At 43.2% G+C, this 26,119-nt stretch overlaps 2 protein-coding genes across 8 annotated transcripts in view; one reads left to right on the top strand and one right to left on the bottom strand.

Annotated features, from left to right (window-relative positions):
- CARS2 (cysteinyl-tRNA synthetase 2, mitochondrial) overlaps positions 1–12,058 on the top strand; it is a 44,641-nt gene extending 32,583 nt beyond the window's left edge. For 2 of the 4 annotated variants that reach the window (XM_042038537.1, XM_042038546.1), the window contains exons 9-13: positions 438–576; positions 2,550–2,673; positions 4,586–4,684; positions 8,053–8,313; positions 11,063–12,058. In XM_042038537.1, the coding sequence (XP_041894471.1) occupies positions 438–576; positions 2,550–2,673; positions 4,586–4,684; positions 8,053–8,313; positions 11,063–11,137 (698 nt within the window). In that variant the 3' untranslated portion in view covers positions 11,138–12,058. Of the gene's footprint in view, positions 1–437; positions 577–2,549; positions 2,674–4,585; positions 4,685–8,052; positions 8,314–9,045; positions 9,273–10,763; positions 10,864–11,062 lie in introns of all 4 variants that reach the window. The other 2 variants (XR_006017787.1, XR_006017786.1) reach the window with 2 other exon arrangements.
- A 203-nt stretch (positions 12,059–12,261) lies between these two features.
- The window catches only part of NAXD (NAD(P)HX dehydratase), a 54,052-nt gene continuing 40,194 nt past the window's right edge, over positions 12,262–26,119 (bottom strand). For all 4 annotated transcript variants that reach the window (XM_042038570.1, XM_042038560.1, XM_042038587.1 and 1 more), the window contains 3 exons: positions 25,729–25,849; positions 17,069–17,189; positions 12,262–14,541 (listed from right to left, as the gene is read on the bottom strand). In XM_042038570.1, coding sequence (XP_041894504.1) covers positions 14,391–14,541; positions 17,069–17,189; positions 25,729–25,849 — 393 coding nt within the window. In that variant the 3' untranslated portion in view covers positions 12,262–14,390. The remainder of the gene's footprint in view (positions 14,542–17,068; positions 17,190–25,728; positions 25,850–26,119) is intronic.

The following is a 26,119-nucleotide window of genomic DNA, read 5'->3' as shown; positions in this document are numbered from 1 at the left end:
AATACAGATTGTGTCTACCTAAATTAGAATAGACACAAAATTAGAGGTAGAACTTGCCATCTTAAATCTGGGGGAATGCTTAGAAGTCTATTAAATCTTAATGCTTTGGATTGATAACCTTGCAGAAAGATTCAATAAAGGAAAAAAATTAAAGTCAAATAGTGATTGCTTCAGTAAACTTTCAGATGCAACTTTTTGAATCAGTTTGATACTTTTTCCAGTAGGTTATACTTTGTCATATGTAGTGATTGTCTTTTGTATTGATTTAGTTCTCCTGGTGTGCATGAAGAATGGAGCTTTTAATTAAATGTGCAATTAATTGTAAGAAGTTTGCTATACATATAATAACAAACTTCTCCTTTGTCTCCAAATACTGTTCCTATGTATGACAGACAACATTCTCTCCATCATAATGCCTTAATTTCTTTTTTTCTTAGCGGTAGAATTTAGTGATGAGAGCATGGAAGATGCAAAGAACCTTCTTCAGGCGATCTCCTCATTTATTAGAGATGCAAATGCTTATATAAAAGGACAGCTGGTGTGTGACCCTGTTAGAGAAGACATATTGTGGGAAAGGTAAGTGCACCTCCTGTATCTTAAAAGATGGTGATTATATGAGCAGTAGTTCGCTGACAGGCTCAGAGGTTCTGTTTAAGAAGCAGGACAAGAAGGACTAGGCAGCAGTCCTCCCTCCCAGCCCAAAAACCAAGGGCAGGGTTTTTTTTAATTCTCTTTCTAGCCAGCTGTTTTTGCTCATAGTCTGCTACACTCAGTTCATTGTGTTTTTAAGATCTCTGTTACTTATCCAGTGTGCCTGTCCTAACACAAGCATCTTTGCCCCTTGTGAGCGATGTAGGAGGCAAAGCTATGGCAGTAGTGAGGCTCCCCAGTTTGTAAGTAGAGCTGGGCAGTAGCGACTGGAGAAGAAGTGATACACCTCGGGCATGTGAATTTGTAATCCAGCTGGCTGGCACTGTGGTGTGCAGCAGAGGAGAGAAGGGGCTGCTGAGAGATTTGCCATGGGCAGGGATGTCACAGGGAAGGAAGACATTACAGTTGTTGTGACCCTTACAATGGTGAGGAGAGTCCTTTGGAGTCTGTTGTGAAAACCAGATTATCTTCAGGACTGAGATGTGCTGTGTGTTGGGTGCAAAGCTGAGAGCACGAGCATGGTGCTCTGGAGTCAGGGTAGGAGGGGCATTGAGTGCCCTGAAGCAAGGTTAGTGCAGGCAGCTCTGGGCTCTAGAATCAGAGGTGAGACAGCCTGTAGAGGTGAGGGGCAGCTTCCTTGTGGCTCAGGCACCTCACTGCTGGGGAAGCTTGTGGCTGCACTGAGTGAGGGTTTCAAGGGGCACTGGAGCACATCACAGGAAAGTGGAGTTGCATTAACTTGCTGTAGTATTTCGCAAAAGCAAATCCTTCAGCAGGAGATCTGTTGGTGCAAGATAAAGTTGAGAGGCATGAGGAAGTTGAAATGGATAATCAGCAGGGGATGTGTGGGAGGGCACAACTTGTGTATCCCTAGGTGTAAAAACAACCAAAATGAAACAAAGCTCTTAATTAGCAAAGTGTTAGATACTCAGTGGAGAGGGGGAAGCTTGCAGGGGAAGGTGTTGGGAGGAATGAATTAGAGCAGCAGCCGTCCAGGATCTGAGGGAAGGTAGGCATTCCGGGCAAAACCATTCAGAAACAGGCAAAATACGGAGAGCTCCAGAGAAGCTAGGATAGCCTGAGGCTGCCCAGCTGAGCCTGCTCCTTGAGCTCTATTGGGAAATGGCATCCTTGGGCCAGCACGGTGGAGCTCTGGTTTGCCTGGCTGTCGATGGGAGCACGCTGACAGCAGCTGTTTGAAGCTCCCCATTTATCCTTGCTGCTCTCCTCAGCTCCCTCTCCAAGTGGCTGCAGCTGGTGGCACTGGTTCTGTGGTGATCAGTGCTGATTGCCCGCTGGCTTTTGGCACTGTTACACAAATGGTCCCACTGGACCTTTCCATCTGGGCCATGGTGAGTGGAGTCCCTTGGGATTGGGCTCTCCTGAGAAAGGAGGAAGCAGTGCTTGGTTGAGAGTCAGATCCTTATAACAGGATTCTTGGCCAACACCAGGACAGCTTTCTTGCCTAGCACTGGAGTGCTACCTGTGATGTGCCTCTGGAAGAGAAGCATGCTGTTAGCATGATAAATGGGCTGCTGGAAAAAAAAGCAGAACTCAGTAAGATCTTTGATGTGCTTAATATCAGCCTCATTTTCCGTCTGTTTTTAAATGATTTAAGGCAAACTGCTGTGTTGTTATTGGCCCCTCTGATTAACGATGTCTATGTATTGAATGAAAATGAATGAAAACACTTCAGATTTTTACATGCATCAAGTTTTTCCCTTCACAGCAGAAAGATGTATTCTCCCTGATGAGTGTAGCACTGCCCATCACAGGACAGCTGGGACGGAGATGGCAGTGTCCTTTCGATGCCTCCCTCTGGCTGAATGGCTGATGAATTCAGCATACTGCTGGCATCTTGTTTGTCTTATCTTAAATGTTACCTTTTCTTCTTGAAGGCTAGCCAACACAAAAGTAACCGTGAAGGCTGCGTTTGCAGATGACTTTGACACCTCCAGGGCTGTTGCAGCAATTATGGACCTCATTCACCATGGCAACAGACAGCTTAAGGCTGTTACTAAGGTAACCCATTAGGATACAGAGATCAGAAAATGACAGCTGTCCACTGTCCTACTGCTTAATGCAGACAGATTAGTTTATTGTTCACATAAGAAACCAGCAGAAACAAAGCTCCATAAATTGTTGACCTTAATGGAGCCCATTTGTCCTGACCCTATCACAGGAATTGTGCATGGCTATTGTTTTGTGCTTCGTTGTGTCCAGAGGATGTTTCTTTCCTGCTGCCCTATATTATTTATATCTAAGGTTTTTGAAAGGCCTGAAGCCGTTGTGACATGCTGCTAATTTTTTTGCTGGTTCTGTGTTCTTAACCTGCTTCTTTGCTAAATATCCATGCACAGACATTAAGCTAAACTGGGAAGTGGTGGTGGGGGTGGTTGCTGCAGGGGCTCTGGCTGGCAGCCCCAGGTGCACTGGGCAGTCTTGGTGGCGAGTTCGGTGCTGGGGACCGAATGGTTTCTGCTGTCAGCAGACTGTAACTGGCATCAGCATTCCTGCATGAGTCTGTCTTCAGATGGCTTTTGGCACATTAAGACCCTGTTAAAATCTCTCATGCTGGCACAAAGAAAGCATCTGGTAAGGACAAGACTTGAGCAATAAACACTATCTGAAGCACTTCTGGGTTCTCCATTTACCAACAGCTCCCTTTGTCACTCAAGGCGAGCATCTCAGCCTTGTTGCTGTGCTCCATGAGTGCTGGTGTCATCATGTTCACCATGTTTGTGCAGTAAAAGAAATGTGTACATGGTAGTAACTGGTTTTAAGAGAGAATTAGTCTGTTGGTTTAGAAATCCTGCCTCCTTCTGGTCCTGTTTTGGCATTTGCTGTAAATTCTGTCCTTAGCCTTATCTTTACAAAATGACACTCTGAGCAAATCCCTGACCTGAAACACTTTGCAGCAGGGATCTGTAATGGCATTACCACTCCTAGATAAAAGTACCCTCATTTTGTCAGTCACTGCTTGTTCTCTCTGAATTCCTCCTGTCAGTCATTCTGTTGAGAATGGGATGGGGCAGCTGACACAGATTTCTGGTTGGGGTGGTGGAGCTTATCTGGGTACAGCCCAGCTGTCTGGAGTGTTCCCTCTTTATGGCTGTGAGTGTAGTTTTTCTCCTTAAGAACTGTGAGTAAATCCACATGACTACTTACTCCTCTCTTTAGCGTTCCTGCTAAATGTTTCTCACATTAGATGGCACACTCCTATTCCTTTCTCCCAGTGGCCTGCTCCAGCTCCTCCCAGTTCAGATCTTCCTATACATTTTAGACTATGGCTTATCTCAGGCCCTAATGAAGATGTCAGATAAAATCCAGTACTAGCTGCAGATATGCTTGTGCATGTCATCACTCTTATTTTTTAGGCAAGGGTTAGTCCCTTAAATTGCTCTTCAGTCTGTCATTTAATCCTTATTTTATTACTGCTGCTGCTGATTGCTGGTGCTACCAGGGCATGACAAAATGCCATATGCTATCTCAAAGCGGTCTCCACATGGATCAAATCAATAAGATACTCAAAGAATTATTTCTTTTTAATCTTTTGCATTCTAGGTACTCATGAATCTGGGATTTTGTTCTTTTTAATTTGTTTCCATACACACAGCCCTCTCATGCCCAGAAGTGCTATTTTTAGTTCTAATTTACTGCACACATGTAATGTGTGGCAGCTTCACACATCTCTTCTCCTCGCTGCGCAGGCTGGTGATAAGCTCTTCCCTTCCCTCGTTTACTTAAATCCCTTCCCTTTGTGCTGTGAGGTGCTTTTATATCTCTGTAAGATTGCCTGTCTGGGCAGGTGCTCTGGTGGAGGTAGATCTATATAATTAGTAATAGTTTTCCCTTGTGGACTAGGCTACAGAGAGATGCTGGGTTCTGTAATATGTATTGACTGGACAATCTCTTTTGAGTGTTTTCTAAACAGGATGCTGGATCTCCTAGAAGCTCTGTTGTGTATGGAAGCATTATTTCCTATATAGAAGGCTTTTTCAATGCCCTTGGGATGTCCTTCGGAGAAAGACAGGTAATGAAATATATCTTCTATGTGTTCTAGTATATGGTAGCAGCCCCAGTGTTATGTTTCACAGAATGCTTTCTGAAAGCATCAGATGTAACAAAGTTATTTATGGTTTTAGTAAACCTTTCTGCACCTCTTGCAGTTTCTCCTGTGATGTTTTAGGAGAGTGTATAAGCAGGTGGAACAAAGTGTGGGCTTTTTAGTTCTTGGATACTCCCGTGTGACTTCTGCACCAATTGTGCTGTGGAAATGAAAGACTGAGGAAGGAAACAAGAAAAAGTTAGCATTGGAGGCCTTTAAATTGTCCTGTTATGTGTCTGGCTTTGCCCCAGCTTTTCCTCTTCTCCCAGATAGTTGCATTCAGGCTGGCTTTGATAGCTGTGCAAATATTTGCAATTGTGAGGGGTCCCACTCCTCTGCAGAAAGCCAGGGAGAGGGGCTGCTCTGCTTTGAGGTATGGGGAGGGGAGGACAGTGAGTTGGGGATGGGGCCCTTACATAACTAGTTCTTGGAAAGATAGTAATGGGGAGAGAAAAAAAAGGGAGAGAAAAGCTCAAAGCAAAGTACTGAATGGGAAGGAGAGTCATCAATATGGAGGTGATATCCTGATGTATGGAAAGGGAGCATTTAAAATGACACAAGGTGTTGGAGAATAGCAGGCTGTTCTTTGCTCCTCTACTGCTCAAATATGGAGCTGAATGCACAGTAGTGAAAAACTTTCTGTAGAGAAACTGTTCTGCAAAAATTTATTTTGGGGAGGGGGAGAAAAGAATAAGAATGTAAATAACAATTTTCGTCCTTTGAAAATCAGGCAGTATGGCAGTAAATGCATATATTTAGTTTACCTCCATGGATTTTCTCCCAAAAGTTCTTTCAAAACAGTGGCTGGATGTGATTTGGCTGCGTGTTACTCCTCATAGCCTGTGGTTTGCATGTTATTTTGTAGTGGCATACTAAACACTTAAATTTCTTTGTTTGTTGGATGGCAAAGTCATTCCTCCAGATTCTGGGCTGTCTGTATGCAGGCTTCTGCTGCACCTGTATTTTTGCTGAAACAAGTATCTGAGTGCTTTTCTTTGTTGTAGGCTGTGTTAGTCCCTTTCTCTGTGGCAGGAGGATCAGCAGTAGATGCTGGTCTGAGATACACAGGCAAGAAAGGAGCAACTGATCAGACTCTTCTCTGTTCCTCTGCTCTTTCACCTTCCAGTAAATCTGTCAAAATCTTCATCAGAAAGGTCCATGAGTTACCACAATTTAGTAAACAAAATGGTGTAAGAATTGTTTCCTGACCCTGAGACCAGCCACAACAACCCAGCATCCACCCTTTCTTGCCCCTTAGCCAGGTAGCCCCAGGCATGCAGCTTGCCAGGAGCAGTTCCTGACCACAGTGGTTCCTGGTGTGTGTGCTGTGTGGGAGAGGGCTGCCTGGCCTGGACACTGCTGTGCTAACAGTGCAGAGAATACAGGGAGTGGTGTTTGGCCCCCCTCATTTGGATGTTTGCTTATGGCCTGTGGGTCTGTCTTGCTCCTGGGCTGGGATTCATCTCAGCTGGTCAGCCTTACAGTCTAATGTAGCTGCCTGTGCTTCTGAAGTCTTTGGTGGGGATAGCTCATCTCAGTCTGGTGGCTGTGTACAATAAGACCGCCTGTCTCTTTCTCTGCATTGGCAAGAGAAGATCTTATCCACAGGGAGGTAAGATGAATCCCTCTGGAAAGGTGATGAATGAAAACCATCATGCCTGTTTTAGAGCTGGGAAGCTTTTGCTCTGCCAAAGCATGCAGAGTGTTGAGTGTATTGCAGGTGCAGCCGAGGCCACTCTGTGGAGTAAGCAAGGGCCAGAAATTTGGGATCAGCCCTGAGAGGCTGCACAGTGTTTTACGTGGAAATCAGATCAGTTCATCTCCTAAAGCTGCTCCTCCTTTTGAAGGCTCTCACTCCAGTAGGTGTCTGGTTTGAACTCTTGCAACGGTGTTTGTAGAGGCATGTTTCTTGCTCCCATCATCATGTCTTTCCCTTCTGTATTTAAGTATTTATCCTGGCACACGTTACTATGGAGCATTTCTGGCACTTAGATTTATTATCTTCTTCAATCTCATAAACTTCTTCTTTGGTATGGTTACATGTTTTGAAAGCTTGGGGAATTTGCTGCATTGCACACTCTTATCTTCAATAGCTTCCCTGTCACCTCCTCCTCCTGCCCCTTTTTGTTTGTCAGTGACCTCTGAAACTCTGCTCCCTTTCATTCCCATCCTGCCATTCACTGACTAAACCCAGTCCCCTCTGGCTTTAATTACTCAGCTGCTCTTCCTCTCCCAGATGATGTTGCTGCCAGGAGCTTCGCCCCCGGCCTTGGTGCGCTTTGTGCTCCCGCTCTCATGTCACAGTGATAAAACACCACACTGGTGTTCTCTTGTTTGTTGGAGGTTTGTCCTTTTCCTCCCCCTTGGGAGTTTGCCTCTAATGAGAAACAGGGATGGTCTCTCTGCCAAGAGCGAGACCAGGAGCCTGGCTGTGCCACTGCTGAGGAGTGGCCTTCCTCTTCAGCTGACTCCCAAGCTCCTGTCCTGGCAGCTGTTGGAGCAGGGCTCTGTAGGAGGAGTGAGTCTGTTCCCTTCCTGAGGCATTGACCAGCGAGACTCCTGCCAAGCCAGAGGAGGCCAAGGAAGCTTGGATGTGGCTGAGGGGAGGAAGGGGCTCAACTACAGCCAGGAAATACCCACAACACCCTGTGTGCAGTAGCTGCAGCTCTGTCAGGATTTTTTGAGTGGCTGAAACTTTGGGTAATATGGATCAGATGAAAGTTCTGTGGATTTGGGAAGGTTTTCTGTAGATGAAAGGGAAAGGTTAGGATAGACTAGAGACTTAAAGCCAAAGTACTTATTTTTCTGGGTTTGTGTTTCTTGAAGGCGGTCTGGAGGTACAGAGTAAAGGGCTGATGTATTCTCTGTCTTTGGACTTTTACAGCCAAGGAGCTGTCTGAACTGGTGGCTAGGCTTCCCTTGCTGTGTTGGATTCCTGTTGCCAGGCCTTTCTTACATCAGCCTGTCTGATCCCTTTTTAAGTTATGCATGCTTCTGGCATCTCGGAGGTTTCCTGTGGCGATGAGTTCCCCACTTGGGTTATGCAGTGTGTTGTGTTCATGTGAGAGCACTCTGCTCCAAGGTAAAAGCTTTCTTGTGCAGGTGCTGAACTACTTCCAAGTGTGACTCCACTTTTTGTCCAGCATTAGTGAGATGGTGACATTTTAATTCTACCAATATATGGAAGATGCACAACCAAGAGAGGTGATAAGGCCTCACGTTGCTACGGAGATGGGGTTAATTTTTTTAATATCATTCTCAGATGTTTGTAAAGCCCCGTGTTTGATTTCTAGGTGCCTGTGGGACCAGACAAGTCTGCAGTGCTCTCCAGTGTCATTGAGGAGCTGGTGAGGTTCCGCACGAAGGTCCGTCATTACGCGCTGGCTCTGCCGGAAGCAGCAGACGCTGTGCCAGGAGAGGGTGCGGCGGGAGCCAAGGAACCCAAACAGGAGCAGAAGGAAAAGAGGAAGCAGCTAATGCGCGAGAGAAAACCCCTCTTGGAGGCTTGTGACAGTCTGCGTGGAGACCTTGCTGCCTTTGGAATCCACATAAAGGTAGAAGAGAGTAACCCTCTTTGTGAGAGTCTCAGTCACTTTTTAAGACAACACTTAGTTTTGTCCTTCATTCCCCTTCAGCAGCTTGTGGTGGTGTGCTCTGCTCCATGTGTGACTGCAGTAGCAGGAGGTGAAAGTCAAGCCCTTGTCTGGCTATGCTGCTGCCTTCTCTTCTGCTCCCCTTCAGCCTGGTGTCTCCATGCAAGCCACTGAAAATCCCATAATATTCAGAAATCCCTAAGTTGCCCAAGTTAATTCAGAAGGAAGGGTGTGAGTAATGTGTGGAGTCTTAAAAAAGATTGCAAAGGAACTGGGAAGTAAACCAAGATGACTTGTGAAAATAAGGCCTTCCTTCTATCCTCCCCACCCAAAATAAGTCTCCATGAGAAAGCCTCTTCCATCTTCAGCAGCTTCATTCCCAACTGTTCCTGAGCCACAGGGGCTTTGCCCAATTCCTGTACCACTCCTCTCTCCATCCTGCTTTCTACTTTTAGCCTACACCTAATGCCAGTGTTCCTTTCCATTATCTCAGTGGCATCTCTGGCTTGAGAGAAGACCCTCTATGGCATTACTGCCTCCTCCTGGTTCCAGGGAGCTGCATTACTTCTTTAAAGTGCTGCTTCTTCCACTTCCTCTTGGTCACTGCCCTTCTTGCCTCCATGAGGCGAGGGTCAGTGTTGCTCCTTGTGCACAGAATAATCCTCCACATTCTCTCCCTCTCCCTCCATCCAGTGGATGCTGCTCATTTTTCCTTTGCTTGGGAACTGATCCTGGCAAGTCTGGTTCCATGGTTTTACCAGTGGGAGGATGGAAAGCACAGTGACATCAGGGAGTGACAGCACACATCCGCTGCAGCTGCTGAGCGTGAGGGCTGTGACTCGTCAGCGCTCCTGTTACAGCGGAGCGTGGTCGGCGCTCTCCTCTCTCGGATGACAGCGAGCGCGCCGACACAAACCGGGGTGAGGGCCAGAGCGTGGTGGTGGTGCTGAGCTGCAGCTGTGAAAGGAAAGGGAAGCTGGAACATCTGCTTCCTCTAACTTGTTTGTAAATCCCCACTAAACTCATCTGTCAAGCAAGTTTGCAAATCCAAACAACTGTGCTGAGACAAAGTCTTGGAGAAGCAGCCTGCCTTTTCATCTATTGGAAAAATGCTGCAGCCCCACCTCCATCCTTTCACAGATTTGTTTTGGTTTGCTTTTAAAGGGATTTACATTTGAAAACCCCACAAATTAGCCAGGATTCAAACCATTCCATTTATTAAAAAAAATTTGTAATAACCTGAAGGTCAGCATAATATGTCCCAGAATAGATTGCTTCAGAAGACAAAGCACACATGCACTTACAAGCACACATAGCAAGCATCCAAAGCTGAACTCCTGCTTTTTTTGCTGATACTGTGAAAGTATCCCAGGGGGTGCTGTGAAGTTTGCTCACACCTTGCTTTTGCAGATCCCAAAGAGTCCTTAAACTGAGTGGTGCAGCTCTGCAGTTCCTCACACAGGCTCACCAAAGCACATGCGCAACAAGGCATGGCCTACACAAAGCAGGGCTCTCCCCACCCTCTTGCTCATCATGAGTCTGCCTGGCTGGGTCAGCTGATGCCAAAAATGCCCCAGTAAAACAGCCCCTAACAGGGGTCCTGCTTGCCTAATAAGTGCTTGAGGAAGTTACTTGAATTCTCATTTCTACCCAGCCTCTCATTTACACAAAACTTTTGAGCCTCACACTGTGCATTCACTAATGCCTCTGCCAGCATGCTGCCCTCTGTCATGCGAGGCTCAAGCAAGCCAGCAACTTCTCAAGTACATGTGCTGAAGGAAAAGCAGTGGAACAGATGAAGCAGACAAGCCTCAGCTCCACCCAGTGCAAACCAGGAACCCGTCTGGTTTGAGGCAGGGCAGGGAGGGGGTGGCTCAAGTCGAAGCTTAAATTCCTTAAAAATCAGCTTTGTAGAAAGGGTAATTTCTCCTTCAGGTTCTAGCTTGTGATTTCCCTACTCTGGTTTCGTCTGTCAGGTTGCTCAACGCAAAGGATGCTGGCTGAAGTTACATAACTTGCAACAGACTGATTAAAAAAATCCATGTGTCTTTTCTTGGCATTGTAGCATGCTTGGAAGCTATGCTACTAAGTGAAATGTAGTAATTAGGTATTTAGGCATCAGAAAGTTTTCATTTTAATGTTAAAAAAAAATTTCAACATTTCCACCCACTGTCATGAGTCAGCACTCATGGAATGCTATCATGTGTCAATGTTCAGATTAACTTTTATTTTCAACCACTGCAATCAAACAGCTGGTTTTAAATAGAATGTTCAATTTAGCTGTAATATTGCCTTTCAAAAGTATGACAGTATCTCATTACAGATACTAAAATCAACAGGCTTCTGTTCTGAGTTCAGAAGATCAAACACATTCAGCAGTATATTCTTACGTATTGAGTGTGTTTTTTCAGGAACATGAGCCCGTGAGACTTGAAAATACAACTGCATGAGTTGAGCAGAAGCTACTCACGTGAGAGGCTACAGCCCTCTGCAGCATCCCATGCTGAAGAGGTGACATTTCTACTGTGTATTTCTTCCCTCTGAGCTGCAAAAAATTGTCTAGTTTTGTTTTACAGCTGTGAGCATTATTAGTAGCAGTGGCATTCCTGTGAGATTGTATTGCCACTGGATGAATAGCTCTGCTGAGTGAATCTTGGTTAAAAGCTGTGATCCAGACTGGTGAGATTGACCTGCTTACTTTTTCTTACAGGACAGAGCTGCTGTTTCAACCTGGGAGATTGTGGAAGGAGGGCAGACAGAGAAGCAGACTGAGAAAAAAAGCTGATCCTTCATCCTTGGACTTGTTTTTTATTTCAGCTTCTTTGGCAACTGTTGTAAATACTAATTCTTTCAAAATAAAATCTGTTGAACAGAATGGCTAAAAATGATAGCGTGTAATTTGAGCAAAACTGTTGGCACTACTGCTTGGTAAATAAATACAGGCCTTGCAGCACAGGTGGTGGAAGGATCCAGAATACAAGGCAGCATGGGAGCAGCTGCACTGACTTGCACAGACATGGGTCTGTTCTACTGCAGGAGCTGCCCCAGCCCCAGGCACTCTGTGATCTGCCCTCACCCTGCTGTGCTGGTGACCTGACACGGAATTTAAACATAGTGAAGGCAGAGGCAAGAACTTAGGCCTGTCTTTAAGGTGAAAACAATTTATTTTATACCTGTTGGTTTAAGAATTCTATTCCTCTCAGACATAGCAGTGGGGGATACTTTTAACCTTGAATTATTTCCATATTGCAGTGGTGCTGCTTTGGTCCTGTGAAACCTTCACCTGTAATATGATGGTATCCAGTTACCTGTAAGGCTTGGTATCTTCTGTTTGCTTCTGCACTGAATACATGGAGATGGCTCTAGCACTGGGAGTGCAGCATGCTCAGGCTCTCTCCAGAGGTGGGAAGATAAAATTAGTATGTTTACTTTTCACCTGTTCAGTTACCTTTTTGCTAGCCCTGGCTGCTGTGGCTGTGGGCAGAGGTGCAGAAGCCTCTCTTACACCTGAGGTGACCTGTGCTCCAAGGCCTGTGTTGATATGGGGCTGGTACTTACCTGGTACCTGCACTTCCCTTAAATCAATTTATGAAAACATAAAAACCAAGAACCTGGGTTCATCTACAAGGCACCTGTGTGTTTTCAAAGTATCTGTTCAAAAAGATAAAGGCTTTCTTTTATACTGAGAATAAAATGTGTAGCTGTTTTTCTGCTCCCTTTCTCCATTATCTGTACTTCCAGAGAAGCGTGGGCTGTCACTTCATCAGCACTGGGGCAGGTGCTTATTTGACACAGCTGGTATTGTACATGTGCTCGAGGCAGTGTTGTTCTAGCAAAACAGAGTGAATGGGGAGTGGGCAGCTCAGCTGCTGTGTGAAATGGGATAGGCACACACCAAACAAAGTCCAGTCAGTTTGCTATTATTTTTATTTCCTACCAAAAGAAACTGCTACATTTCCAGAATGTTTAAAAATTGTAACAATTTGTATACATTAGTGAATAACAGAGTTACAACTTCTGTGTAGTTTTAAAAACCAACATGGCATGTTGAAATCTGTACTGAGCTGTTAATTGATTGAATTCACTTACAAATATCATTTAGATTATAATACCACTGATGTTCTAATTACAAGAAAAAATTGCTTATTTTAAAGGAAAGGCAGTAGCTGTTTTAAAATCAGTTTTAACTTTCTGATTTCATTTAAAAGTAGTCAGGTTTCTCAAATGCATTTAAGGGGAGGAAATAATAGCTTAAGTTTGCCCAAAGTTGTAGACAGTTTACAAAACTGCTTAAATTAAACACTAAAACTTCATCTCTGAAGAGTAGTCTGTGAACCCTCATAGAGCAACACAAGCAAACACTTAAAATCCTATTTTAAAAATAGGTAACTGGTTTAAAAAGAAAAAATGCATCAGGGTGAGGTAGTAGTCACAGTGCATCCAGAAATACCAACTCTAAGGGCTGAAGGGAAATACTTGGAGTAGCCTTTCTGATTCCAGGTGCTTTCTGCAGGCAGCTCTTGCAGGGAATGAGAACACAGTCTGACTCGTCTGTGAAACACCACAGTCAAGCTGTGAGCACTGCAAGAGTGGCTGTGCTGAACAGGCAACATCTGCTGCAGTAACCGGACGCGTTAATGTGCTTGTTCCGGCGCTTTAATGAGCAGGAACACTTGGAGCTGGATTGGAAGTTCAAGGGCAATACCCACTTAAATTTTCTTTGCATGAGCTTGCCTCCCTCTCCACTGTGGTTTAGTCCCCACAAGCTTTGACTAGATCTCCAAAAATTTAAGGAATGGTCCTGTGCAAAATCCCACAAAGTTCTGCTTTACACCTAACGCTTGCCTGCTCTGCCAGTGCACCAGAGTGGTGTGGCCTTGACAGTGTCTGTCTGTCCTGCAAAGATCAAGCAAAAGCCTCTATGTTTTTTGCTCTAAAAACTCCTGCTTTCTGCAGTACTAAGTACTGCACCTGAAGCTCAAACACCGACCACCCTTTTTCTGTTCCTGCCTTTGACTTGCAGCGTACGCTGCCTACACACCGCTAATGAAGGTACAGGTACTTGCCGTGGGCTGCCTTTTGTTCCTTCAACTTGTATTCCCGCTGGCTCATCACCTCCCACCTACGGATCTGTGTGCTGGTCTGCTCTGAGCTCTAACCCAGCAGGCAACTGGAGTTTTAGCAGCACTTAACTCTTCCATGATCACTGAGAGCTGAACCAGTTCTGCTGGGTATCACCGAGTTTCTTGCGCCGCCTAGTACCTCTCCAAATGATAATTTCACAAGTTCATCGTATCCAGTTCCAGATGAGTCAAGACCAGAAAAAGAAACAGGAATTTATTTCTTTTTCAGGTGAGCCTAATTATTGTTTAATGAATTTTACTGCTAAGATGCCTATAGGTATCTTCATTCTGCCAAGGGGGAACCTTTTAAAAAAGTAACACAAGAAGACATTACAGGAAGGGGTGCCTTGTCCAAGTGAATGCTGCCTCTGGGACTGGGAATGGGAAAAGGCAACTAATTACATTCAAAATCTACAGCAACTCTCATGCATTCCCTTGCCAAAGAGGCTTACTTCTTGCTTCTTACTATACTAGCGTGGCAAAAAATGAAGTGCAATAGCTAATTCTAGACAGAGGGTCTAAGAATGACAAGTGACAACCTTGGTGCAATCCAAGAAATTCAGTTGAGCTGGTGGAAGAATTTTATCTAAATATCAAGTGCATTTTTTTTGCTCTTCACACTTTAGTTATTGCTCAATAACTATCAAAAAGAACAGGAATACTTTCAGTTCAGTTTTATTATATTATAACAGATCTGCAACTACAGCTTATTTCAGCCAAAACATTTTTGTATCCCAAACTCTTAAAAAATATCTACATTAATCATATTTTTCTATTCTTAAAAATAAAAAATATCTACCTAACATACCAATGCTGCTACAGCACTTGAAAGGGTGCATTATGTAAATTCTACGGTACATGTAATTACTCTTGCAGTCACTGTTCTTCCTTTTCTTCTTCTCTGCTGTTTTGGCTTCAGGTTTCAAAAAGTTTGTTAAAAGCTGTTCCAACTTCTGAAACCATGTCAGAGGCTGTCATTGAACGTCCGAATTTTTGAAAGGCTTGGTGGTTAGACTGCCTCGTGAGAGAGCAAGCTCCAAATGCAGCCACTAGAAAGGGATTTTGACTGAAAGGAAAAAACCAAAACACAACATTATAAAGAGAATACAAACACTTCTGTGCAATTTATAAGGTGGTGGACATCATCTTTGTCCTCATAAATGTTGGTCAGCATGACCAGGAAGGCCTCTTAAGCAAACACCTTCTCAGACTCTTGCACTGCAGAGCATCTTTGAACTTTTTTTAACAAATGCTTCCCTACCCATGGCACAGCATGTGACTGAGTGAGAAACACCACCAGGGCCAAAGCATGCAAAAGGACAACACAGGCTTAAAAAGTGGGTAAGGTGTTCCATGTCTAGCTTTACTGATGTGAAGATTCTTTCCTTCAGAGGAAGACCGAAGTCTCACCTGACAGCCTTTCAAGCCCCTTTTCTCTCCACTCACTGGGTAATTCCATTTAGTTTTGTCTTGCAGGGGTGGGGGAAGGTCTTGGGGATGCAGACAAGAGATGGATGATTTTCAACAGGGCCATAATGACTGCTCCAGGGCTTTCATTAGATCAGCTTAGAAGGGGTACAGTGGCAGGTGAAGACCCCAACACAAATTAAGGCACACTGCTGAAATGCCTCCTACACACTTACGAACTGCACAAGAGAGTGGACCCAGAACAGACCTCTCTCTAATGCTGAGCCTCGCCTTGAGAAGCCAGCACAGTCCAGAGCCAGCTCCAGCTGCCACCTCCAGAGCACCTTTTCACAGGCTGGGCCATGGGAGTCACTTCTGCTGCCTTAAAACAGAAAACGACTGCAGAATAGTTCAGCAGCCAGAGCTGCACTCCAGGTTCTGGCTGATCAAAAACCTCACAAAGCTCAGTCTCAGCCGAGCATTGCTGCCTGGCAGACACTAAGGACCTCCTGACTCCTCTGCCAAGTGAGAGTTTTGGGAAGAATCCCAATGTAAAACACAGGCAAAGCAGGACATGACTTTACAATTAGGTGTTACCTAAGCAGAATTTCCATGCACTCATCAAGGTGCAGGAGTATTCAAGCGACCTTGAGACTTAATCTTGGATGCCCAAATACTGCTCTGAAACAAGAGCTGTGCACAGGCTCCTTGGCTCAAGACAGCTAAAGCACCATACTCCAAAGGCATCAGCATCCTCTCTACTTTAAGTGAGGAACCCTACCTAGTACCAGTAGCACCCCTGAGAGCCAGTGCAATCTCAGTGTTTGAAAATCCCTCTGTACAGACCCTCTGTGAAATGCCAGAGCCAGGCACAAACTGGAAGGACTGGCTGGATTGCCTACAGTGCCGTCTCCAAGCAGATGCCCTGACTCACTGAACCCAAAAAGCTCCTTCTTTCCTGCAACACACGAGGTAGGCAGGATTGGTACAGCAGGTGCCTGTGAAGGGTCACCTTAACACCACTGCAGGAGACACAATGCATCGCTGATGCCAATTACACTTTCCCTTCATGTATAAAATAAAGGCGTTTCCGAGCAAGCTGTTTAGAAAAGCCACAGGAGCGCAAGTCAGGAGAGCCTGGAGAACACATGCTGTGTTTGCTAATCTTTCCAACAATTTAACACTGCTGTGCTGTACCCCATGCAAAAATGAAGTCACTCTTTTAAGGACTTAAAAACAGAATTCCCCCTTTAGTGGCAGCTACAACTTCAGATACCCAGAATGACAAAGGAAACCAAGATTGTGTATGTTAGATTTCAGAATTCCGAAGTCTGGTTCAACTGGTCCCTCATTCCCCCCGGGGTACCTCATGCGGTGTCCCTGTGGTAACACAGGCACAGGCTGGATAACTCCCATGCACATCTGATACTGTGCACCTGCATGCAGCATCCCAAAGACTACAGAAGGTCTCCACTCCTCAAGCTTCCAGAACTCATTACTTACTGAGAAGAGAGACTGTTAACTCCCTCACTGCTTATGCTCCTTTCAACTTTATTTAAAGCTGCTGCTTTCACAGAAAGACTCCATGACTACCTGGGCCAGCTAGTGTGGCAGGAATTGACATAATTTAACTAAGCAGCCAACAGCCATCTGCATGGCTGCTTTATGTACAACCAAAGTGGACTGCCATTTGGCTTTATAAGAATTACTCTCTTTGAAACTGTATTTTATTTGCAAGTTTCAAAATACCTGCCCCACTGAATTACTCAGGCACAGTGCAGGACAATTCACCAGAACAGAAATAACAAAGGCAAACAACATGTCTTTTGAATTACAGAGATGCTATTGCCAATGACCACCACTTATTTATCCTTCATGTAGACTTTCTGTCTACATTCAATTGTTTTGAAAACACCTACCTCATACATAAATATCCTTGCAAACAGATCCAGAGGCTGTTCTTCTGCCCCAGACTTGGGAGATGTTAGATTACTGAAGGTTTGTCTTATTAAAATTATTACTGTTATGTAGACTGCTCTAGAACACCCTTACACTTTTAAAAAGTACATGGATACCTTCTTACCAAAACCTCCAATTTCATTTGGAAATTCACATAGCAGGTCTACAACAGTTGCCACAGGTGAACACAGACTCACAGCAATTAAGTTATTAATTAATATTCATACCCATTTGTTTTTTCAGCTCCAGCAACAAATGCCCAGTGTGCCAAGACTCCAAGAGAACCAGAAAGGAGGTCCCCCTGTCCACCACATCTCCGGCTGCTTCCTTCGTGACTGCACACAAGTACTATGAACAGACAAACCAAAAACAAAGTCATGTGCTTTTCCCCCTCCATTTACAGCGACAGCACCGCAGCTGCAAGGGTGACCCTGTGAGGCACACGGCAACTAATAGAGAGGCTTAACACAGGCAGTAGAATACGATGAAATACACTACTCTTAAAAAAAAAAAAATTGCATTAACATTTTTAAAAATACTTTTCTCATTACCTTTTAATCCTTTGCAAATAACATTGCACAATGTGCACGCTTTCTCCACTTCACTCAGGCTGCACAGGTGAGTTTAGTTATTCACATGCCATAATGAGCCATCACCCCAAACTGGACCGGGTCCCTCACAAAGTCATTGCACAAACACAACTCTTCAGCGTCTCTGAGTTTGCAAATATAAACCAAGGTGTTTACAAAAAGCAAATGCAATACAGGACTAAAATCTCAAATGTTCTACCACGTCCATCATGAAAATACTTTATTGAAACAGCCTTTTCCTTAGGCTTTGTAAAAACCACATGCAAGACAGATTCGTTTTTTTCTGCCAATAAACTGTGTCTCACCATCCGTGTATGTTTCTGTCAGCAGTGTCACTGTGGATAGACTGTGTCAGGGTATCAGATGTTACATTTCTATTTTAAATACACAAAGGACCTTGGTCAAATTGATCTCTTTGTGCAGCTTTAACTATGAAGAACACGCAAATGGTTTCACTACATTTAACTCCTTTGTTATCCACTCTCAACAAGCCCAAGCAAGAAGCCTAGAGGACATATAAGGCATACAAAAAGAAAACAGCATCAATTCTGCTCCCCTTTACCATACTCTCTTGTGGGTATGTACCTAGCCCTTAGCTTCTTTTTTTTTTGCTTGGCTCTTAAAAAAACCCCAGGACAGATTTATTTTCCTCTCCTAGGAGAATGGAAGAGCTGGCAGAATCATGACTGGCCGAGTGGTGATCCTTAGCATCTCCACTCAGCTACTGCAGGATTCAGGACTGTGCACACAATCACTTCTGTGCTGCTGAGCATGCCAAATGTACAAGCAAAGGATAAAGCAAGACCAGGCATTGCTTGGGCAACAGCTCTTACCTCAAGCCTGGGCTGGGTTTCTCCAAACTGTATAAACAGAGCAGCCCAGGTGTTTTAGAGGGAGTACTGTCCATATTTTTAACATTTATAACCATTTTTATCTTTCAAACTAATGGAAAAAATTTACACAGAACTGAAGGACTTGCAGATACATCTTCCTAAATAGCAAATGGTAAAAAACTACATAATGCCAATGAACCCCTTCCAGTTCATTATGTGCAGCAGCGAAGAATTGCACTTCGCTCCCATTTCCTACCGATTCTTGCAGCGGTAATTGCGGGGCTCACGAGGCCAGGCAGTTGTGCGTGTTTGCTGCCACTGAGAGGGCAAAGATTCATTAGTCACCACGAGCACAGCACACACCACTGCAGCCTTGCCAGCAGTTCATTTTCCCAATCACTCTTTTCCCCTTCCCCCTCCCCCTCTCAAATTAAGATTCTGGATGTGTTTCTCAGTGAGCAGTAGCTAATGTCAAATTTCACAAGTGTAATGCCCTTCTGAGTTAGCTATCTGAAGAAGGTATGCCCTTTCAGGTGGCACGATTTATTCTCAGTTTTATTTTAAATACAGTGCTTTGGAGAAATTATCTCTAATTCTACTACTTTGAAGATGCTATCTCACCAGATTTTCACTTTGAGGGCTTGAACTCCTGGCAGGAGGCAGGATGGAAATCCTCTGTTCAAAAGCTTTGGGGCCTTCTGACTGACAGCTGAGCACAAGCCCCTGCTTATTAGCTGCATGTCACCATCTGCCACTATTCTGTAGCCCCACAACCTTCCAGTCATTTTTGAGCTGTACAGGAAAGCAAGATCTCCTCAAACTAGGCCAATTATAATACTCTGCTAAATTTACCAAAAAAAAAAAAAAAAAAAAAAAAAAAAAAAGTGGTCTTTTGTTTGTGGTTTTGAAAAGTAAGTCTCAAATATGTGCAGACTACTTCACAGGCAACAACAAAAGCAGATCTTTGTACTCTGCACACAGATGCTGGAAAACAAATCCATGGAATACCTTCAAAGAAGCAGAACTAGAGGAAATTCACTCGAATGAGGAGGGAAAGATAGAACACACAATTCTTGTGCAGAGGCTTGGTTGATCAAAGAACATCTCAAAATAAAAGGATGATGAACATGACAACAGGCAATGGGAAAAGGATTTAAAAACATCTCTGAATTACAGTCATTATTAAAAGCTTTTAAAATATAAGAAGGAATCCCACAGTGGCATCAAGACAAACCAGCACACTGCCAAACCAACACAGGATGCTTTTCCCAGCCTTCTCCTAGAACAACAAAATAAAACTGCTGTCTTCACGCTCCCCGAGTGCAACATCCCCCACTGAATGTCTGAGCCCTGCTGAGAAGACACTTCCAGCAGTTCTTTAAGGACCATGGGGCTGAAGCCTTTACGTTGCACTGAGCAGTCACAACCAGTGGCAATGTTACAAGGCCTCAGTTAGCTGGACATGGCTGAACAGTCAGCTATGATGCCGAGAAGGTGGGCAGTTCTATTCCCTGGAAACATGCACAGCACTCTATCTGCATGAGGATGAAGCTTTTTTTGATCTGTTGTTCAGTGAGGCTGTAGCATGTTCAGCTAGGGATGGGCATGTACACGGTTCTTGGAAGAGCTGAGGAGACCAAGATGACTGGATGCAGGACAACAAGGAAACTACAAAGACTGAAATCACCACCATGTATCAATTTTGAAAAGGCAGCAGCCAGGGCCACTTAAGGTCAATTAGTCTGACACCAGTCCTGATCAAAACAACAGAGAAGTTCAGTTATAGCTCAACTGACAGAGTGTAAGAGACAGAAACACAATTAATGCTGGCCAAGCTGGCTGTTAGAGCAGGGTGTCCAGTTCTGTTTTCTGATGGGTCTGGGCAACCAAATCTGACGTCATTACTTCTCAAGGTGATGAATCAAAAAAAACCCACCTCAGTATAAGTAGCAGACAGTTTTTAAATGAAAACTGATTTATGCCAAGTAACTCTCAGGGGAAAAAAAACCTACCCAACTCCCTAGCACTTATCCATGCAGCACACATATACTAGCAGAAGAAAAGGCTAGATGAAATAAGTGTCATCACTGAAGAAATGCCTGCAAGGAGATCTGCTAGAGTCAGAAAAACCACAGTCCTATTCAACAGTTTCAACACAGTCTCAGCAAGTAAACATCACATAAATACCACCAGAGCTTTAGGCAGCAAATACAACACGTATTTGCTCACATATAATCACACAGATTCCTTATGTACCTAAATCCATGGAAGTAATTTGTACTGAAATGAGTGCAGCAGAAACAAAAAATTGAAGGCTGTCATACTGACAGAATACTGGAAAGTAGAAATTCAAGAGTTTTAGGCTCCAAACAATTCAAAACTTTGCCCCAGGCTTTCTGGGTCACTATGGCCAAGTCATTTAGTAGTGCTATGTTTAATATATTTCAGGCCATAAAATATTCTCAAGAAGGGCTGAAAAGGGAGTGATGGCAAGATACACATTAGTATTTGTGAAAGCATTCAGACCATGGTGTCACACTTAGCTGTATCATTGCCAAGTTTTAAGCTGAAAAACTCCCAGCCCAAATTTTGCTGCTGCCAAAAGCCCAGAAGAATGACCTATTTATGAGCATTGTGTGCTTAATTAAAAAAACAAAACCACAACATTCTGTTATGTAAATGAAAATAGCTGTCCTCTCTTTGAATGAAAAAAATCAGAATGCAGTAGTTTTGCTGACCTCAAGCACTACAAGTTAACTTGGAAGCACAGATTTTGATGTGGCTGTATGCAGGCAGCACCATTTGCAATGCCAGCTCCTAGACACACCACAGTTAGAAAACCAAAGTAGTAGAAAAGGCAGTGTGTGTCTGCTTGTTCCTGACCCACCATGTTCACCCAGTAATGAAAAAAAGAAATGAATCTCTGGGGTGGCTTTTACTGCTGCATTTAGAGCACAGCATGTGAAATATGGTATAGTTTAGTTCTGATGATGGTCAGAAGGCTGAAGAGCCTCTGTGAAATAGAACATTTATTGAGACTGCAGACTGAAAGACTGGAGATTTAAATTTAGCTCCTGAATCTCAGACATCCAGAACAAATTCCTTGCACTTGTTTTCCTCTTACAGAGGAGGAGTATTACACTCACCCTAATGTGGTCAGGAATCAATGTATGAAACATGACCATTTGAACTTCTGATATGACCCAACTGGATCGGATCAGCTAACAACAGCCACCCCACACAACAAACACACTCTAGTTTAATTAAAAGGCTTAAGATTTCCATTTTCTATGCAAATAATGCAGCTATCAAGGATCATTTTGCTCCATCAAATACAAGATTTAGACCTTTATCAGATTTTTAGTAAAATCTCTTACTAATATACATCTCTGACCTAGCATATACTTATACTAGTAAGAAATCTATCTTTTTCCTTTTGCAAGTTAGTTCACAAAAGCATGTAGCTGGAGATCATGGACTCCCAGAAACATGTCCCAGAGTGCATATAGACAGGGAAACCAAGTTTAGTGACTCTGGCTGGGGAAACAACTCAACTGGTGCGGAAAACGTAAGTTGGCTTTTATATAAAGGGTGCTTATACTTTTTTATTCCCTAATCACACTTTTAAAACTTAGATAAGTCCTTGAGTGCAAGATAGAGCAGGCAATTGAAGTTAGCCAAAAGTGACCCGAATTTTACACCAGTTCTGTTGGACAGGCACAGGAGCCAGGGGCCAGGTGAACAGTGCCAGGGAGAAGCTGGCTGGGCTGCAGGTGCCATAGACCCCACAGTGGCACCAGGGACAGGAACCATCACCTTCCCATTTTGCTCATTCTGCAGAAGCAGGACTGGAGACAAAGGTGCTGCCTCTCAGTTAAAAATCTCGGTGAGTTTTGCTCAGCAGCTGTGAGTGAGCCAGGCAGTGACAAGCACTGAATAGATTCCTTTTTCCAGCTGTGTAGGGAGATGAATGGCTGGAATTAGAAGTAGTGCTTGGGGACTTATGGCAAGAGTTGGATTTTTACCCCATAGTCAGTACTCAGTATTCTGCCTCACATACTTCCTTGCTTCTCTTCACCATGGCTGCAGCTGAGCAACTGGAGAGAAACTAAATTTGGCTACTGGTTCTTGGGAAAAGTAACAGGATGGTTCCCATAAAAGCCTGCCTTTTGGAAGGTAAGAGGGTCAAACACAGAAAAGCTCATTATAATGCTTAAAAATGAAAATTCAAATCCTCTGATTCAAGGACCTAACCAAATTTTAAACATGTTAGGAACTAAGGCTGGTATAACCACACTTTATTATTGACCAGTTCTCCAAAGAATAATAAAAAAATAACCTTAGAGAGCTGTGCCATAGTGAATAAAAGCTGACTTACCTTTTACCCACAGGCTGAGTACTCATTCCTACCCTGGTCAGTGATGGCACTGATATCACCTACCAAGAGCATGGTGAAGCTCATCTTTGTAGAGCAGGGAATCAACAACTGTAGACCAAGCTATAATGTGAAATTGCAAAAGGAAAGAGAAAAGAGTATATAAAACTTAATTTAAAATCTTGGTGATTAAGTTTACAGGCCAGTCAGCAGCTCACTACTGAAATGGAGACAAATTTTAGAAAAACCTCCTTTATAGTGGAGGACTCCTACTGCTTTCACAGAGGCCAGTATGTGACTGAGGCCATAAGCAATCACCTGCACCAGCTAGTCTGGTCTGTGAAAACAAACCTCAGAGGTATCCAGACACTTCAAAGTTTGTGAATCCAGCAAAGTATCAGGTACACTGCTGTACCAGTTAATTTCTTTATCTATTAATAAAATCTTGTTTTGAATTTATTAAACTTCAGCTTCCAATCAGAATTGGAATCAGAGCCTCTCTGTGTAGATTACAAAGCTTTTTGTTGAGAGTAATTCTTCACCAACACCTTATGCCAAATCACCTGGTAACTCTTTCTGTCTTCAGGTAACAGAAGTAAACTGTCTACTGCATTTCTTACAGACTCATGAATAAAAGTACTGTGAAAATAACCACTACAATCACTCTAAGCTATAAAGCATTCACAAACCCAATCTCCCCTACTGCAAAATTTGGCGTCTTCAAAAAGCCTTCCTTCCACAACAACTAAGCGCAAAACACTGGAGTTGCATGGTTAAGTTTGCAATTTCTCAATTTCTGTTTTCCCTGGAGAGCACTGAGACTTACTTTATTTTTCCCCCCCTAGACAGCACACGTGCAGTATATTCCCAAAGGAGAAAGTTTAAAAGTACTGTAAGCAAACTACAGTGACAGTATGCTGAACACAGGAGGTCAAGCAGGAAATGCCTAGTAGGTAGGGCTTAAGCACTGCAAACGGATGATGACATGATAAATAAAAGGCAAAAGGAGTACACAGATCTTTTCATAATGTTTGATTGTGCTCAGAGGACATTGGCCTGATCCAATAATCTGGATTTCCCTCAAACTGGAATCATGATGTATGTAGTCTTAGCTGCAAAAAAAATGATAACAGATCAAAAGAAGAGACAGAAGAAAAATAAGAGCAAAAAACCTGGGAAAGAATTCAAGGTCAGTGACATGGCAACATACTCCATGTTGTGGCACAGAGCACACAGTAGAATCTCCTTTCTCAATGTAATTTTGCATTTGAGAAACTAAATGACCAGCAGACTAGGCCCAAAGAACACTATTGTTAAAAGAAAGCTGAAGTCTGTAGTTTCTGCAAAATTCTCAGGAACATTCTTGAAAGTCATGCAAACTCTACAAACAGTTTTTGTAACAGATATTATAACCTGCTTTCTTAGCTCAGCAATGCTGCCTGTAATGTCTGTAATCCAACAAAGCATCAGTGATAGTACCAAGGTAAGAACAAGAAAGTAGCCTATAGCTGGACATCAATCAACTGCTATAAAGGCACAGAACTGTTTTTTATTTCAAAACAAAAGCCACTCCACTAACAGAAAAAAATACCAGAACACAACAGAGACAAAGAACAAGGTGGGGGGAAAAAATAAAACCAATAAAAAACCCCAAAAGCACACAAGACATACATGAACTTGTGTCACATATGAACACTCAAAATTGAAACTGGAAAGAGCTTCAGCTGTTTTCTGGTTTTTTAATCCTGCATGACAAGAGATTCACTGGAGACAGTGTCCTGTTTCTCCAGCAGTTGTGGGGACACACTTATCTCAAGAGTTAATAGTTCAAAAGGAGAACAGAGATATACCAGATAATGTCCTCAATCTATAAGCGCTCACCCAGTCTTCCCAATGTTCATTTAAAAAGCAACAATCCCGTATAAAAAGAACATTGTTGACATAAAAGCAGAGAAAGAAGACAACTACAGTGCTCTAAAGCTCTCCAGCTGGCATAAACTGAAGTCAAGACATTATATCCTCCAGCAGAGTTCATCCACCTTTAAGCCTGGCCTGACTGTCCAAGGTTACAAATCAAGTCTGCTATGGGTGCAATATGACACAAGACTTCCTGTGGGGAAACCTGGGTACTATAAGAGGAAGGTCCTTTACCCCACAGATGTAACTATACTGCTTCCAGGTCCCAGCTGTTGCACAATCTGCTAGAGTATCTGCACTAATGGGGTACGTGGAAGGTGGCTCTGCACAAACCAGTCGTACTTATGACATCTGTTTTCTGTTACAAAAGACTTTCATGGCTCCCAGTAATGAAAAATTGACTGTATATACAAAACAGTTTTGAAGCAGCATAAACATTTATCAGAGATTAGCATTTCAAGTAATTAAAAGCAGAGCTGCTGCCTGTTATGTATGTGAAGTAAGACCATGCAGTCAAAATGTATCCATGGCACTTGTGAATAATTTTATACTGATCACAGTAAATCATCAGTATAAAAAGCACCAGACAAGCAGCTAATTTTATTAAGTATACTTTAAACCATATTGGTATGTGACTGTTATAATGGCAATTAACCATATAATGGTTAATTTTTTAATTTGTCAGGGCTGCTGTACAAGTCATATACGTACATGTGAATCTGCAGCCCCATGATGGACAGACAGCACCAAGGAACTGAGCAGGTCATGAGCCTCAAGACATCTCCACTTTTCACACACACTGATACATCGTGAATATTGATACATTGGTTTGTATCAATTTAGCAATGACAGCTGCACTTACATAAACCACCTCAGCAAAGAACTTTCAAACAGTTCACAAAGATTAAATAATTAATTTCTCAATACCCGTGGAATGTAAAACATAATGTCATTTAAATGAGAAATGAAATTAGCAACTTTTGCCAGCAAATAAATTTAGTTGCACTCTTAAAATATAAATTTACACAAATCATCTAAAGGTGATCTGCAACGGCAGCAATCCCTCCAACCTTCAAGGGAATACAGCCTATTGCTATACACTCTACTGGAGTATGATTGAAAGCAAACAGAACAGAACAATCACATTGCTAAGAGCAGAAGACTTCACTTACCTTTCTCTCCATCTGAAATAAGATCTCTTTCTCCCTTTTGCACAACTGTCAAATTCCCCATGGCTTGGCTGAGTCTTAATACACATCCATGATGATCACTACTGTCTACGGGGTCTCTAAGCTACAACACAAGAATTCCATACACAGTACATATTTTGCTACTACAACAACATATTCTAACACATGCTACTTACATATGCTTGGGGGGTGGGGGGGAAGGCAACATCATCAGTCTTCCCATGTATTTTTTTCTACACCCACTGCAGTGTTAAAAAATGCATGAGAATGGGTCTTCTTTAAAAAAGAGCTCTGTTTAAGAATATGCATTGTTGTGGCAATTATCCCATGGAATAAAACCCATAGAGTGCTTCCCTCACACATAAGAAACAGC

This window comes from Corvus kubaryi, unplaced genomic scaffold, assembly GCF_017639235.1.
Source record: "Corvus kubaryi isolate FWS band 111438036 unplaced genomic scaffold, C.kubaryi_AGA036_p1.0 133, whole genome shotgun sequence".
NCBI classification, from domain to species: Eukaryota; Metazoa; Chordata; class Aves; order Passeriformes; family Corvidae; genus Corvus; species Corvus kubaryi.
Note: the sequence above shows the minus strand (reverse complement) of the source record. Positions and strands in the feature narration are given on the sequence as shown.